This window comes from Corapipo altera, unplaced genomic scaffold (assembly GCF_003945725.1).
Source record: "Corapipo altera isolate COAL_440 unplaced genomic scaffold, ASM394572v1 132947, whole genome shotgun sequence".
Lineage (NCBI taxonomy): Eukaryota > Metazoa > Chordata > Aves > Passeriformes > Pipridae > Corapipo > Corapipo altera.
Window position 1 is genome coordinate 1 of NW_020885331.1, and position 16,800 is coordinate 16,800.

Below are 16,800 nucleotides of genomic sequence, written 5' to 3' on the forward strand. Positions count from 1 at the left end.
GGGATGGGTGAGGAACAGGCAGGGATGGGTGAGGAACAGGCAGGGATCAGTAAGGAACACCTTACCTTGATCTTAAGGGACTTCTTCAGCTCCTTGATGACCGTCTCCCTGTCCTCCAGCTTCAGCCCCAGCCCCTCGGCGTCCGTGATCTCCGCCCGGAGCGCGGCCGCCCGGAGCTCTGCCGGGGGCGTGGGCTGGCACAGCGGGACAGGGCGGGTTGGGATGGCAGGGACAGCCCCAGAAACTGCCCTGCCCAGCTCCCTGCCCACGTCCCTCCCGGCAGGGCAGGGCCCGTGGCTGGTGCCGGGGCACGGCCGCACCCACCTTGTTCTGTGGGCGGTCGGCGTCGTACTCGCCCTCCTGCATGGCCGTGGCCATCTTGTTCATGGTGGCCATGAGGATGCTGCAGGACTGCCTCAGGCACTCGTAGGGATTGATCCCCGGCGAGCCATAGATCTGGGAAGGGTGGGAAGGACGTGGCTGGACCCCTGGGCCACGCTCACAGCCGCAGGGACAGGCAGCACAGGGCAGGGGCCGCACACCCCGCGTGGCCTTTCCCAGTGACATTCCCGGCCCATTCCCAGCGGGCTGAGCCCCGGAGCTGCCCCTGGCCCCACCTGCTCGCTGACTTTGAAGGCCAGCTCCTCCAGGCGCGGGGCCGGCAGCCCCTCGGTCTCGGCCAGGGGCGCGATGAGCTGGGCCCCGGCTGCTGCCACCTCCTGCAGCACGGCCACCACCCAGGTCAGGTGCTTGCGGCACTCCAGCAGCGTGTCCGACACCTGGGGGGAACGGGATGGCAGGGAATGGCACGGCTCCAGGGAAATGGGATGGCAGGGAATGGCACAGCTCCAGGGAACGGGATGGCAGGGAATGGCACAGCTCAGGGAAATGGGATGGCAGGGAATGGCACGGCTCCAGGGAAATGGGATGGCAGGGAATGGCACAGCTCCAGGGAAATGGGATGGCAGGGAAGGGCACAGCTCAGGGAACGGGATGGCAGGGAATGGCACAGCTCCAGGGAACGGGATGGCAGGGAATGGCACAGCTCCAGGGAACGGGATGGCAGGGAATGGCACAGCTCCAGGGAACGGGATGGCAGGGAATGGCACAGCTCCAGGGAAACGGGATGGCAGGGAATGGCACAGCTCCAGGGAAATGGGATGGCAGGGAAGGGCACAGCTCCAGGGAACGGGATGGCAGGGAATGGCACAGCTCAGGGAAATGGGATGGCAGGGAATGGCACAGCTCCAGGGAACGGGATGGCAGGGAATGGCACAGCTCAGGGAACACCCCCCCCAGGCTGGGATCCTGCCCAGCTCAGAGAGTGTCACTGGGAGGGGGGAAACACCGGGATAGGGGAGAATAACTGAGGGATGGAGAGAGGCAGGTGTGAGCCCAGACCCCCATCCCAGCTGGGAACACGAAACCCACAGACACCATGTCCGTCTGTGTCCAGGGAATGGAGCTGGGAAGGGGCTGGAGCAGCAGGAGCAGCTGAGGGAGCTGGGGGGGCTCAGCCTGGAGAAAAGGAGGCTCAGGGGGGACCTTCTGGCTCTGCAACCCCCTGACAGGAGGGGGGAGCCGGGGAAATCAGGCTCTGCTCCCAGGGAACAAGGGACAGGAGGAGAGGGAACGGCCTCAAGCTGTGCCAGGGGAGGCTCAGGTTGGATACTGGGAAAATTCCCCCTGGAAAGGGCTGTCCAGCCCTGGCACAGCTGCCCAGGGCAGGGGGGAGTCCCCATCCCTGGGGGGATTTCACACCCTGTGGATGTGGCACTTGGGGACACGGTCAGGGGTGTCCCTGGCAGTGCTGAGGAATGGCTGGACTCAATGGACTAAGCAGGATTTTCCAACCTAAACCATTCCTTGATTCCATGATCCCAGCTCAGCTCACACCATTTCCCTCTGCCCTGAGCTGCTGCTCAGCTTCCACAGGGCGTCTGCTGCTGCCCAGTCCATCCCACAGCTCCCAGTCTGTGGCTGAGGGGGGTTCCTGCTCACCTGTGTTCCAAAGCCCAGGGCCGCGGGGATTCCCGGCGCATCCGTGCCCGGCATCCGGCGACGGATCTTCTTGCAGAACTGGCGGATGTCACTGCAGGATGTCTCCAGGTCCTTGAGCAGGATGGCCAGGTCTGCTGCCTCCTGCCCGGCCTGGGGACACAGGGGCACCTCAGAGGGACATTGGGACACACAGGGACCTCGGAGGGACACAGGAACAGAGGGACACGGGGACACACGGGGACCTCGGAGGGACACAGGAACAGAGGGGCACAGGGACACAGAGGGACCTCAGAGGGACACAGGGACACAGAGGGACCTCAGGCACAGGGACAGCAGGGAGCTGGCACACACACAGCCTTCCCAGCAGGTCCTACCTGGAGGAAGGTCCTACCTGGAGGAAGGTCCTACCTGGAGGAAGGCCCGGAGCCGACACACCTCCACCCCCATGCAGTCCAAGGCACTCTGGGTGAACTGTGGGCACGAGCACAGGTCAGGGAGGGCCCTGGGGCACTCTGGGGCCAACTGGGGCACTCTGGGGCACACTGGGGCCCCAGGAATTCCAGGATGGACCCTCCCACCACCCTGGGATTTTCAAGCCCAGGGAAATGGGCTGAGGCAGTCAGGCTATTTCTGGCCTATTTTGGTTTCACTCTGTGGGGAGCAGGACACTGATCCTTCCCTCAGGAACTCTGGGATACACCCTGCCTCCCAGACACGAGGGTCTCCATGCTCCCCTCCCTCTTCTCATCCACTCTGTCCCCATGTCCCCCTCCTGACCCCAGAGCCCTCGTGCCACCACTGGGGAAGAGCTACTGCACTGGGAAAGGGGCAGCAGGGGCACCTCAGCTCCCAGAGGGATCCCGGGGGGCACAAAGGCAGAGACCAGGGATCAGGAAAGTGTCAGGGTTCCCTCTCACCTTGATGTGGTCAGCCAGCTGCAGGGTGCAGTCCTCAGCCTGGTCAGCCAGGTGGATGCTGTACAGGTGCTGTGGGAATGGCAGGATTGTTCCCACACGTGCAGGTGAACAACCCAATTGAGGGAACCCCCAACAAACTCCAAACCTCAAGGGTTTAGCCCAATGTTTAACTGGAAGTGACAATTTGTGCAGTGACCCCACCAGAGACCCCCCAAAAGAGCGGGTGGTTCTTAATTCCACAGGTCAGCCAACCTGGCCTGCAGGTGGGGTACAGGAATGTGGGATGGGAGAACCACATCCCTGGGGACATGGTGCAGGGACACGGCCCCAGGGGACACAGCCTCAATCCTGGGTGTTCTGGGTGAGGACACCCAAAGGAAAGGGCTGCCAAGGAGCCAAACCCCAGCTGATCCATGTGCCCCGTGAGTGACGGATCCAAGGCAGGACACCCAACAGGTGAGGTGATACCTGTCCCCCCGTGTCCCCCCAGCCCCACCTGGTAGTACTTGATGGCTTTGGTGAGCGGCTCCACGTTGACGGTCTCGTCCAGCTGGTCCTTGTGGAGCAGCTCGATCAGGAAGTCCAGGGAGCGCTCATGGACACTCATCTCGGGGTACAGGGTCCCCACCTTCTTGTACACCTCCACACTGCACTTGTTGAGGGCCCTGGGGCACAGGGACAGTCAGAAAGGGGCTGGGATGCACCTCAGGGGAGGACACGGGAAGTGGGAGCCCCGAGGTGCTGCCCTGGGACAGAGACACGGCCGAGCCCTGGCTGGTGCTGAGAGCTGGGCCCTTCCTGGGTCACCTCCGGGGGGACACAAGGGGGGCACAGAGAAGTGACCCCTCCCAAGGAAGTAAGGGGATCCTGCTGCTTATTTCTATTCTGGCTTGCTCCCAAAATCCCCTCCCATGTCACCTCTCATGGGGGACACAAGGAGGGTCATTGAGAAGTGACCCCTCCCAAGGCAATAAGGGGGATCCCAACACTCCTTTCCAGCCTGGCTCCCCAGGGCCCTGTGACTCGGCTCCCAGAGGCCGTGGGGGTGGGATTGGGGGCGCAGGTACTCACTGCTCGTATTTGTGGAGTGTGGCCTGGAGCAGGCTCAGGGAGTACACGAGCCCGGCGGCGAAGCTGAGCTGCTCCCCCGCGGCCCCGCGCAGCCCCGCGCGCTCCGCGCAGCTCTCGCTCAGCTCGAACCTCTCCTGGGCCTGTTTGCTGATCAGCTCCGCCTGGGGACACACAGGGAGAGCCTTCAGGGCACCCCGAGCTTCCCTGTTCCGTCCCGCTCAGCCACGGAGCAGCCACACACCCTCCACATCCCCAAAAGTGACGGGTCCTGGGAAAGAGTGACCCACCAGTGCCACCACCCCTATGGGCAGGGGCCTGCCTCCTCCCCCTCCCTTCTCCCAGACCACTTTAGAATCATGGAATCACGGAATTATTTGGGTTGGAAAAATGTCCTTAAGACCATCAAGCCCAACTGCTCCCCCAGCACTGCCAAGGCCACCGCTGACCATGTCCCCAGGTCCAAGACCACGACCAACATCCACAGGGCTGTTAATTCTCCCCAGGGATGGGGGCTCCCCCCTGCCCTGGGCAGCCTCTTCCAATGCTTGACAATCCTCTCCAGGAAGGAATTTTCCCAATATCCAGCCTAATCCCCACCAGGGGGAGAACTGCAGTCTCCCATGAACTTTTGGAAGTTCTCCACCAGTAAACACTGCAAACCCCGACTCCAGGCGGGACAGAGAGCCCAGGTGTTCACTCCCAGCCTGTCCCACCTTGCAGATGAGGCGGGGGATGAGCAGCAGCACCAGGACGCAGTCGTGGTCCCCGCCGTGCCGCAGGAAGCTGTCAGGCATGAAGGAGGTGAGGAGGGACACGTGGCGGTTCGCCTGCTGCACTTCCATCTGCCGCAGCTCCATCTCGATGGCCTGTGGGACACGGCGTCACCAGCTGCTCTGCACCCCCGGCACAGCCCAGCCCAGGCTCCTCAGCAGTGGGAATCCTGCTCCTCCAGGACATGGCAAAGCCTCATTCCCTGGCTGGGATCTCACTGCCACCCCCTGCCACGGGCAGGGACACCTCCCACTATCCCAGGCTGCTCCAAGCCCCGTCCAGCCTGGCCTTGGACACTGCCAGGGATCCAGGGGCAGCCACAGCTCTGGGAACACCCTGGTGCCAGTGCCTCAGGAGCATGTCCCAGGGCACGGCTGCCCCACCCAGCTCTCCCTACCTTGGCGTGGGCTTTTGTCTCTGCAAACTTGATCTTGAAGTCGAACATCTCGGGGGGCGGCTGCTGCTGCTTCTCCGCAGACGCTTCCTGCTGGCTCATGAGCTCCCGGTTCACGTCCTGGGCACGGGGAGGGGGTGGTGGGACACAGGGACACCAGCACAGAGACAGGGAACCCCACACCCTCAGCAAGCCCCCCCAAACCTCCCGGTGCCTCCTCTTGGGGGGCTCCTTCTGCAACACCCAGTGACGGGTGGGTGGGAGGGAGAGGCACCGAGTGCATTCCAGGAACTGTCCTACAGCCAAGGAATCCCCAGGCTCATTCCCTGCCTCCTTTCCCTGCCAGGAGACCTGAGGCCAGGGCTGGGACAACCATCACCAGGAAGAATTTCTTCCCAATATCCCATCTAAATCTCCACTTTTCCAGCGGGAAGGCATTCCATGGCCCTCCAGGTCCTTGCCCAAAGTCCCTCTCCAGCTCTCTTGGAGCCCCTGGCACTGGAAGGGGTTCCAAGGTCTCCCAGGAGCCTTCTCTTCTCCAGGCTGGACACCCTCAGCTCTCCCAGCTTATCCCTATGGGAGAATGCACTGGGGGCTTTCCCAGAGAAGCTCCATGAGGAACCACTCCCAGGCACCAGCCGTGTCCTGCCGTGCCCAGATCCCACGGGAGCAGGAGGCAGCCGCCTGTCCTGCCCCAGGGACACCTTCCCTGGGGATGTTCCCACTGAGGGGGCATTGGGATGAGCACTGGGGGCTCCAAGGGGCAGCACCTGGAGGTGAGCCGTGAGCTCCCGGTACTTCTTGATGGTCTGCTGGTAGTCGGCCACGGTCTCCTGCGCCGCCTCCACGCGCTTCTCGGCCTCCCTCACGCGGCCCGTGGCCATGTCCAGCTGCTCCCGCAGCTCCAGCTCCGTCTCCCGCGCGTTCTCCTGCAGCTCGTCGTTCATCTCGTTCATGGCCTCCTGTGGGGAGGGGCAGGGGGCACACGGTCACACCCCGGGGTCCAGGGGAGCTTCCCTGGATCCCACAGCTCCCGGGGCTGGGCCAGCCCCCAGCCCTCCCAGCATTCCAGCCCCGGCCCCCCGGAGCAGCCCCGATCCCGGGGGAATCCTCCTCACCAGGTCCCCGACGGTCTCACGCAGCTCCCGGACCTTCTCCTCCAGGTCCAGGTTTCTCTCCGTCAGAGTCTCCACCATCTCCTCGGCACCCAGAGCTGCATCCACCTGCAATCCAATCCACATCCACATCCACATCCACATCCCAATCCATCCACCTCCAATCCAATCCCAATCCACATCCACACCCCAGCCCACCCCCCTGCCATGACACACATGCTGATCCATCCCTCTGCAACCCAATCCAAATCCACATCCCAATCCATCCCCCTGCCAGGACACACATCCCACTCCATCCTGGAGCTCAGTACCACAGCCAGCAGCTCCCAAATCCTGTCACACCCCGTGGGATCCCTCTGCCAGGCTGTGGCACGTGGCTGAGGAACTCCTCGCCCCATCCTGGGTTGAGGGCAGGGCAGACAGTGCTCAGCTCCCTCCTGGGAGCAGGGAAAAGCATCCCTCAGGAGAGCAAACCCATCCAGCTGGCAGCTCCAGGAGGAAGACCCCACATGGGAAGAGCCTTGGCTTTGGCTCCTGGAGCTGTTCCTGGCTCCTGGGCTGTGGCTCAGGGCACAAGGCTGGAATTCCAGCTCAGTTGACAATGACCACATGGAGCAGCCCTGGGAACACGGAGCATCATCCATGCCCAGTGCTCAGGAGTCATCCCATGGCCGGGCAGAGCCCAGCACTGCCCCATTGCTGGAATATGGCTTGGAATTAGGGAATATGGGACCAGGGGTGTATCACCACGGCATCCCTGCATGCAGCTCTCCAGGAGCTGACCCAGCAGCTGCTCAACGCCCCAAATGGCCCCAAAGGGCCCCAAATGCCCCCAAACCTCCCTTCCCACCTCCTCCCCAAGGACTCACCTGCTCCTTCAGCTCATCCACCGTCTTCTCCGCCTGCTTCACCTCCTCCTGCAGCTTCTCCCGCTGCTGCCGCAGCGACTCCAGCTCCGTGTTCTTCTTCTCCATCTGCTTCTGCAGCTTCACGTGCTCCTGCTTCTCCGAGGCCGACAGGTCCCTCATCCTGGGACAGACACAGCTCCCGTCAGGGCCCAGGCAGGGACAAGGCCCTGTTCCCTCCCCAGACACTGCCCATCAGCAGGGATTCCACGGGCTGCTCCAGGGAGGGCCTGGGGGAGCACAGGGGGCCTGGGAAGGAGCTTTGGAAAGCAGAGCTGGGCTCCCACCTGACCAGAGCCTCCTTGAGCCGGGCGTTCTGCTCCTCCAGCTGTTTGACCTGGTAGCTGGATGCTGCTCCATCAGAGCCTGCGGAGCAAGGGAAGAGCTGTGGAATCACAGAATCCCAGACTGGTTTGGGTGGGAAGGGACCTTAACTCCCACCCAGTGCCACCCCTGACACAGGCAGGGGCACCTTCCACTAGACCAGGTAGCTCCAACCTGGTCTTGGACACTTACAGGGATAGAGCAGCCACAGCTGCTCTGGAAAAATCCATTCCAGGGCCTCCCCACCCTCCCAGGGAGGAATTCCTTCCCAGTATCCCACCTAGCCCTGCCCTCTGGCAGTGGGAAGCCGTTCCCCCTTGTCCTGTCCCTCCAGGACCTTTTCCGAAGCCCCTCTCCCGTCCCACCTTTCTCCTCGATCTCGTGCTTGAGGATCTCCAGGTCCATGGTGAGATATTCCACCTTCTCCTTGAGGGAGTCCACCTCCTGCTGCAGGGACTCGGCGCGTTCCTCGGCCATCTCCTTGTCCAGTGTGGCCATCTCGATGGCGTCGGCCGTGTCCGCCATCTCCTCCATGTACCGCTCCTTGGCCTCCAGGGCATCCTTGGCCTCCTGCGGGGCACAGGGGGTCAGGGCACCCCCGGCACAGCCTGGGGACACCCCACAATGGGCCTCAGGGCATCAGTGTCCCCTGGGGCTCTCCCAGACGAGCTCAAATCCAAGCAGCACCAGCTTTATCTTGGGATGAGAGGGGACGGCCCACGGGCAGCGCTCCGGGGTGTCCCACTCCCCTCTTCCCTGCTCCACACCCACAGAGAGCCTGGTAGGAAAACCATCTCCAGGTGAGGATGAAGGCATGGAGAGAGGGAATACTGGAGCAGACAAGTAAATCCTTAGGGGAAACAAAACAGGAATCCATCCTGAAAAAGCAGGGCAGGGAGAAGGAAATGCTCCTTGGCTGCTTGGATGGAGTGCTGGGAACTGCAGGCACAGGTACCAGGACAAGGACACCTGTCCATGGGGAGAGAGGGGGAAAGGGAGCACCTGGAGAGAGGGGAAGTACCTGAAGAGAGGGAAGAGAGAAAGCAACATCCCATCTCCCTCAGCCCAATTCCCAAATAAACCCGATGCTGACCAGGAGCAGAGGAAATGGCCTCAGGTTGTATGAGGGGAGGTTTAGGTTGGATACTGGGAAAATTTCTTCATGGAAAGGCAATCAAGGCTGGAATTCCCCCTGCAGTCACCTCTCCCAGCGCTGCCCCTCTCCCAGGGACACTCACTGACCTTCTTGGCCTCCTTCAGGCGCTTCTGGAGGTCGGCCTGCTGCTCCTGCATCTTGCTCTTCCATTCCTGCACCTGCTCCAGCTGGATCTTGTACTTCTCCAGCTCTTTGAGCTTTGCCTTGTCCTCATTCCGTTTGATCTTCAGTGTCTCCAGCTTCTCCTCCAGGTCCCTGACCTGGGCACGGAGATTCTCCTCCTCCTGCAGCAGCAAGCCAAGAGTTAGGAAAGGAGTAGGGACATCCCTTGGACAGGGTTCTGGGGACATTCCTGGAACCCCATGGAACCTGGTCTGACTTTTGGCATCAAGTTTGGGGCAGTTTAAGAGAGGGACAAGGGCCTGGAGTGCCAGGACAAGGGGGAACGGCTTCCCACTGCCAGAGGGCAGGGCTAGATGGGATACTGGGAAGGAGTTCCTCCCTGGGAGGGTGGGGAGGCCCTGGAATGGATTTTTCCAGAGCAGCTGTGGCTGCCCCATCCCTGGCAGTGATGCCTCTGGCTCCCCCTGAGATGATCCTGCACTCTCCACCAGCACCTGCTCAATCCCACTGCAGCATCCAGGTCATTCCCAGGTGATCTGCCCCCAGGGAAAACTGATCCAGGTCCTTTTCCAGCAGCTCAGCTCCCAGGGCAGGGAAAGGCTGAGCCAGCACAGCAGGACCCAGGGGAAGGGCTGTGGGGATGAGGGGATGTGACCCTGCTCCCTGGCAGCAGCTTCATGGATAAAGCTCCAACTCCCAAAGCTCCTGACAGCAAGGAACAGGTCTTGGAAAAACCCTACACAACATGGGAAACCCCCCTGGATTCCCCCTCTGGTGCTTCCCCAGCCCTGGGGGGTGCCAGCAGCACCACCAATAAAACCATTTCTGCACCCAGGTACAGAAACCAGTTCCCAGAGAGCTCAGGGAACCGGGGACATGGGTGGGAATATCCCCTCTTCCCACTCCCTTCTCCAGCCCCCTCCCCTCCGTACCCAACCCCAGAACCAGCTCCTTGTCCTCTCCCACTATTCCCTCCCTACCCTTGTGCCCCAAATCTCTCCCAAGCCCTAATTAATTAATGAATCAAATCAGGATAGAAGCGATGAAGAACGACTTTAAAGATCAAGGCAGGAATAACTCTGCTGATGTAACGACTGGAAAGCCCCAAGTCTGGGAAGTGTCAGAGCTGTCCGGGTGGGCTTTGCCTCCCCAGGCAGGAGGGAGAGCCCTGGGCTCACCTGGGCACGACTCACCTTGGTGGGCGAGGGCACGGGGGGTGCCCCCGGGGAGGGCAGGCCGGGCGTGGGGATCACGGGGGCCACCAGCGGGGTCTGGGCAGGGGTCCCGGGCTCGCTGCTGCTCATCTCCCCCCCCGAGGCCGAGGCTGACCCCGAGGGCCCGGCCCCGCCGGACGATGTGGGGGTGCGGGTGGGCTGGAACAGAGCACAGGGAGGGGTCAGGGCACACCCAGGGAGGGCATCCCTCAGCTCTCACCTCCCCGGGGGCTGCTCCAGGTGGTGCCCAGACGCCCGTTCCCAGGTGACAGTGGGGACACCCAGCCCTGCCTGTGCCACTCGTGACCCCCGGGAAGGCTGGGACCTCACACTGCTCCAGAGGAGCCGGGCTCAGCCAGAATTCATGGATAATCCACTGGGGAAGGGAAGCTCCCAGACCAGCTGGGGCTGCCCCAGCCCTGCAAGTGTCCAAGGCCAGGTTGGACAGGGCTTGGAGCAACCTGGTCCTAGTGCCACCATGGCAGGGGGTGGCACTGCATGATCTCCACGGTCCCTCCCAAGCCAAACCATTCCAGGGTTCCAGGATTAAAGGTCCCTGCTCCAGAGGGTGAGACAGCAAAAACTCAGAGCTCACCAAGACAGGAACCCAGTTTTAAGGAAACAAAGGGAAAATGAACAAGGAGCAAGTTCCCACAGTCCAGGGCCTGGAGCTGCTTCATCAGTGCTTAAGAGGCTGTTAATTAATCAGTGGGACCCAGCACGGAGGCCGAACCCAGGAATGGGAAAAGGGGAGCTGGTGCCCGAGGGAAGCACCGGGTGCCCCCAGGCCCTGCTGGTCTCCTCACAGACCCTGTTTCTGGAGCACTCACCTCTGGCTGTGTAAATTAAATTTCCTGACTTTACTTTACTCCTGGAAATTGGATTTGTTGAGGTTTCACCAGGTGTGTGGTTCCACCCGTGGCTGGGCAGGGACACAGCCAGGCAGGAGCAGCACCCGCCCTCTCCCCTTGTTTTTCCCAAAATAGAGGCAAATCGGAGTTAAATCGACTGCAGCAGGTCCAGAGCCCCTTGGACATGGCCAGCCTGCCCTCCTGGGGTGATCCTGGCTCTCCCAGGGATGGAGAACAGGAAACATCTCAGCAGCACCGGGCCCCGTGTGCCTCCTCCCAGACACAACTCAAAACAGGGATGTTTGTGTTCCTGGTGCTTTAGGGACCACAAACCCCTCACAGAGGGCAGGGAGAGGTGGGATACTGGGAAGAGGCTCCTCCCTGTGAGGGTGGTGAGGCACTGGAATGGATTTTCCAGAGAAGCTGTGGCTGCCCCATCCCTGGAAGTGTCCAAGGCCAGGTTGCACAGGGCTTGGAGCAGTCTGGGATAGTGGAAGGTGTCCTTGGGTGGAACTGGATGGGCTTTGGGTCCCTTCCAAACCAACCCACTCCATCCCAACACCTAACTCCATCTAACCCCTGCCCAGTGCTGGTGTGAGGCCAAAGGATCAGGAGGTCCCACAGGACATCCCATCACAGCTCCACCCTGCACAGAGACCAGGAACAAGAGCCACTCAAACCGAGGGAATGGGACGGGATCCCAGTGCCCCGGGGCTGATGGAATCAGCCAGGAGCAGCCAGGAGCAGCCAGGGAGGATGGAGCCCCTCCTGCAGCCCCCCCAGCACAGGGGAGACAGAACACTCTCCATTTCCAAACCCAAACTCCACTGTTATAGAGCTCTTTGAGGATTTCTCTCCACGTTTCCTCTCCTCCGGCCATGAGTCCCTTCCCAAGGTGGATCCTGCTGGTCCCAAGCACAGGCTGGAACCACACAGCCCTGCAGGACACCTCAGGCTCTCCCCTCTCTCCTCTGCCAGGAAAGGTTCAAGATCCCACCGAAAAACACCCCACACAGGGTGGGACAGTCAGGGATCAGCAACCCCCGCAGGGACCCCCCAGCAGAGACCCCCCAGCAGAGCCTGGGCACTGCCACACGGATTCCACACTCTGCTCCCTCAGCCGAGCTCTCCCATGGCCATTTCACCCAGGGAAGGGATCCCCAGGGATCTGGACCCGCTCCAGAGGGGCCCATCACTGCCGGGAGCTCCTCTGGGCTCTGCGTAACCAGGTGGAAGGACAAGAGGGACCAACGGCGGGACTGGCACCCCATGGGCCAGGTTTGGGGTGGGGTTGGCACCCCATGAGCTGTGTTTGTGTGGGGTTGGCACCCCACGAGCTGTGTTTGTGTGGGGTTGGCACCCCCAGAGCTGTGTTTGTGTGGGGTTGGCACCCGATGGGCCGTGTTTGGGGTGGGGTTGGCACCCCATGAGCTGTGCTTGTGTGGGGTTGGCACCCCCGGAGCTGTGTTTGTGTGGGGTTGGCACCCCATGAGCTGTGCTTGTGTGGGGTTGGCACCCCCGGAGCTGTCAGTGCCCCGTGCCCCCCACGCTCGGTGCCCCCCCAGCTGCTCACCTTGGGCCGGCGGGTGCTGGTCTGGAGGGCAGCGGGAGCAGAAGCAGAGAGGACAGACAGTCACAGGACAGAGGAGCAGAGAACAGCCGGAGCACAGAACAGCCGGCGGCGGCAGAGCAGGAAAGGAGACAAAACACAGCACGGCCTCGTTAGTGCCCGGCATCGTTAGTGTGCCCGGGGCACCAGCTGAGCCCGGCATCGTTAGTGAGCTGGCAGCAGGTGGGAGCTCGTTAACACACCCCCAAGGCCAGTCCAGGGGACCTGCAGGCACAGCTGCCATGGAACCCCTGGCACAGCTCCGGTGGAGCCCCATGCACAGATCCCGTGGGGTCCCCTGGCACAGATCTCGTGGACCCCCTGGCACAGATCCCGTGGGGTCCCCTGGCACAGATCCCGTGGGGTCCCCTGGCACAGATCCCATGGACCCCTGGGTACAGCTCCCGTGGGACCAGGGGAGCCCAGAGCCAGAGCAGCCCCTGCTCCCCCCCAGCCTGGCCCCATTCTCCCCCTCCAGCCCCACGTGGGGACAGAGCTGGGGACAGAGAGGACTGTCTGAACCCCCACCCCGACCCCATGGACACCCCGGGGCACATCCACCTTTATTTCCAAGGAATTTATATCTCCAGAGGCACAGCCTGGTCCAGGCTGGCAGGGCATTCCAGGCTCCACAGGGGGTTTGACCCCCCACACCTTTCCCAGATGCCCCCGGAGCAGGAGGCTGAAGGGATTCATTTTAGACAGGATTACTCCCTCCCCTCATCCCTCTGTTTTCCAAAGGGCCTGGAGCCCCCAGGGCTCTGAACTCTTTAACCATAAATCCCAGGGACATCACAGAGCTGCTCCCACACTTCCAACTTTTCCATCCATGGCTGGAATTAGACCATCCATGCCTTTGGAGCAGGACCCCCCCACCCCTCCATGCACCTACACATGCAGCAGTGCCCGGCAGCAGCTCAGAGGGGGGGAGGCCATGGGGAGACAAACATGAAATTAATGAGTATGTTTCCCATTAAAAACAATCCCTAATTGATGGCAGAGAGGGAGTGGCGAGGCTGGTCCGGGGGGCAGTGGATGGGCAGGAGCCCCCAGCGTGGGCAGAGGGAACATCTGCCCAGAGGCAGCTTTGGAGTACGTGTCAAACCTTCCACATTGTCCTTCATTTGATTCCATGACCTAATCCCAGCTGGGAATAACCAGGAACAGAACAGATGGATAATGGTGCTGCCACACGATCCCAGCCCAGGATGCAGCTGGGACAGGGGGCACAGGGAGCCCCTCAGGGATCAATATCCAACACAGCCGTGCTCCTCCTGAGGGCCAGGACACCTCGGAACTGGATTTTCTTTCTTCAGAATAAACCTGGATGTGTTTTCATTTCCAAATGTCCTCTGGCATTCCTTTGGCTAAACCCTTCTCTGCTCACTTCCAGCCTTTTCCCAAAGGCTGCACTCCACAGGACACCCACTTCAATCCCAAGGGAGACATTCCCATCTTCCACAGCATCTGCGTGGCCAAACTTGCCAGGAAAATGGAATGACAACAGTGCAAATTCCAAACCCTCAGGGCTGGCTCAGGAAGCCCTTCAGGAGCACTCTGGCATCTTCCCAAAGTCCAACTGAGCACTGATTACATGGAGCAGCAACAAAAATCTGGGAAACACTTGGAAAACTGAAAACCACTTGGGGATTGCAGCCGTGGAGATGCCCCCACTCCCTGCCACACACGCTGGGCACGATGCTCCCGGTGCCCTGCCCTGTGCTGTTGGCACAGGAGCCCCTGCAGTAGGGCAGTGCTGGGGGTCCCACACCATCCTCAGAGTCCCTGGACACAGGGAAATGTCACCAGAGATCACTGAGCCTTGTCCTGGGCCATGGGATGGGGGACAATGAGGGGGGGACACCAAGCCTTTTCCTGGGGGACACTGAGTCCTGTCCTGGGGGACACTGAGCCCTGTCCAGGCCATGGGATGGGGGGACTCCAACTCAAACCCCACCTCAAACCACACCAAGCCCTAAAACCAGGGAGAAATCTCCTGGTAACTATCCCTAAACCCATGTGGAATGACAGGGAATAATCCTGCTCTGTGCCTCCTCCGGGGCTTTGGTCCCCTCCATGTGCAGGCCACCAAAAGCTGAAGCTCTGAGAGCCCCGGGATCCTTGGAGAGGGGGCAGAGGGAAGCTCTGGGATGCTCTGGGATGCTCCAGCTGCTCTCTCCATCAGGGCTGGCCTCCTCTCCGTGCTGGCTGTCCCTGTCCCTCTGTCTGTCCCCATGGCACGGCTGGCACCAGCCAGTCACTCCTGGGCTCTGGGAAGCCCTTGGCAGGACAGTGACCAGGATGGAACATGGATTCTCTGGATTACGGCATCGCGCTGGGAGCAGATGCTCCAACCACACCTGGCCCCTGGATCCGGGATGCTCCGAGCACCCCTCTGGGAATGCTCCACTCAGAGGTTCCAGGCTCTGCTGTGTAATGCTGCTGCATCAATATTTGATGCCATTATAAAACCTCTGATCCCTGGGGAGCGCCGGGGGCTCCGAACCGGCGCGCTCCGAGATGGACTTGGCTCCTGGCAGCAGCAACTCTGGAAACATCCTCCTGGAAATCCTCCTGGAAATCCTCCTGGATACCACCGACTGCCTATGGCAGGGCCGGCATCGCCCGCTGAACGTGGGGTGCAGGTCCCGCAGGTCCCTCCTGACTTTGTTCTGCTCCAAGCGTGGGGATCCTGATCCAGGTGGGAACACCGAGCGTCGGGGGGGTGAGCAGGTCTGTGTGAATGTCACCTTCCAGCAGGACAGGGGAGGAGCCACTGAACGCTTCTCCTGGACGAGGTTTGGGGGTTCCTGATGTGGAAAAGCCCAACTTCCCAGACCGCAGCTGCTGCTGCCAAGGATTCCCTGGACCTTCCAGGAGGGTTCCTGCAGCAGCTCCCGAGCAGGGCAGGCAGTGCTGGAGGTGATGCCTGGGAACTGACCCTCTGCAGGCCCACGCTGCCCACCCGAGCAGGCAGGATGCCATCCCACTCACCTCCCGGGAATTTTGGACCAGTCCTCTCCAGACACAACCTGCAGCAGGATGAGCCACTCAAGGTGTGGCTACCTGGGCTATTCCTGGGAATTGTGCATTTTAAACAACCACCCGGCCCACACCCAGTCTCACAGCTGTGATCCCGTGTGCAGGGGGAGGAATAATGGGAAGAGCAGGATGAAATCCAGGTGTGGTGCTGAGCACCGGCAGCCCCTGCTCCCCCTCCGCTGGGGAGGAGGGAAACAGCATCCCTAAAACTTTCCATTTGGAAGCGGATTAGCAGGGACACGTGACCAGGTGTGTCGGTGTCTGAGCTCGGGATGTGCAGGTGTAAACCAGGAGCATTTACTGCCAGGTACAGGCACAGCCAGCCCAGCTCGGGTCTGTTCCCCGGCATCAGCCAGAAATTCCCAGGATTTCTCTTTAAGCTGAGCAGTGTCATCCTGGTTACGCTAAAAATAAACATATAAGCCATGCCCGCGCTGTCACCTGCGGGAACGGCAGCCTGGCAGGGACCCGGGCACTGCCCGCCTCCGGGAATGCCGGGGGCTGATCCCGGCGGCAGGAAAAACGGGAGTGTGGACATGCAGATTCCCCAGGGTGGGCTCCTGGGAGCAGGGATGGCATCGGCACCCCCAGGGCAGTGGGGATGGCATCGGCAGCAGGGACGGGGATGGCACCGGAGGCAGGGACAGGGCCGGGAACGGCCCCGGCGGAGCCGCAGAGCCGCTGCATCCGCCGCGGGCACGGCCGGAGACACGGAGAGGGGACCCGGGAGCTCGGGAGGCAAAGCCAGCCGTGACCCGCTGCTGCTGCTGCTCCCCCACCGCCCCCCGAGCCCGTCACGCTCCCAATTACAGCCCGGCAGCATCAACGCGGGGAAAACGGGGAAAAACGGGAGGAGGCGGGTCGGGAAGCGGGGATGCGATGCCGGGGATGCGATGCCGGAGGATGCGGGGCCAGAGGATGCGGGGCCGGGGGACCGGGGGCTGCGGGGCCGGGGGCCCGGGGGCTGCGGGCACGGACCGTACCTTGCGGGTGGCCGGGGCCTGTCTCATCGCGGCGGAGGAGCGGGAGCAGACGGAGCAGCGGGTCAGCGCGGCCGGACACGGCAAATGGCCGCGGCCGCCGCCGGGTCCTGCGGGGGCTCGGGAGGGGGCCGGGGGTTCGGCGGGGCCCAGCGGGGGCTCAGCGGGGGCTCAGCGGGGGCTCAGCGGGGGCTCAGGGGGGTCCAGCGCAGCCCCCCCGGCCGCGGCCGCTCGTCCCCGCTCGGCGGTGGCTCCAACCACCGCCCCGGTGGCTCATGACATCACCGCGGAGGGGCCGCGCCGGCGGCGCCGCTCGAGCCGCGGGGC

The 16,800-nt window shown here is 62.1% G+C and overlaps 1 protein-coding gene across 1 annotated transcript; it reads right to left on the reverse strand.

Annotated features, from left to right (window-relative positions):
* Window positions 1–65: 65 nt before the first annotated feature.
* Window positions 66–16,595, reverse strand: LOC113940401 (dynactin subunit 1; the record flags this gene model as incomplete). The annotated part of the gene is made up of 19 exons (XM_027631542.1): window positions 16,477–16,595; window positions 12,416–12,436; window positions 9,971–10,150; window positions 8,741–8,938; window positions 7,864–8,068; window positions 7,462–7,540; window positions 7,139–7,298; window positions 6,273–6,377; window positions 5,925–6,116; window positions 5,158–5,274; window positions 4,703–4,855; window positions 3,990–4,150; window positions 3,415–3,583; window positions 2,919–2,987; window positions 2,410–2,472; window positions 2,002–2,151; window positions 618–779; window positions 325–456; window positions 66–194 (listed from the first exon to the last, which is right to left on the reverse strand). Coding segments are annotated over exons 1-19 (2,472 nt in total), but the record flags the coding sequence as incomplete, so codon positions are not given.
* Between the last annotated feature and the right edge of the window lie 205 nt (window positions 16,596–16,800).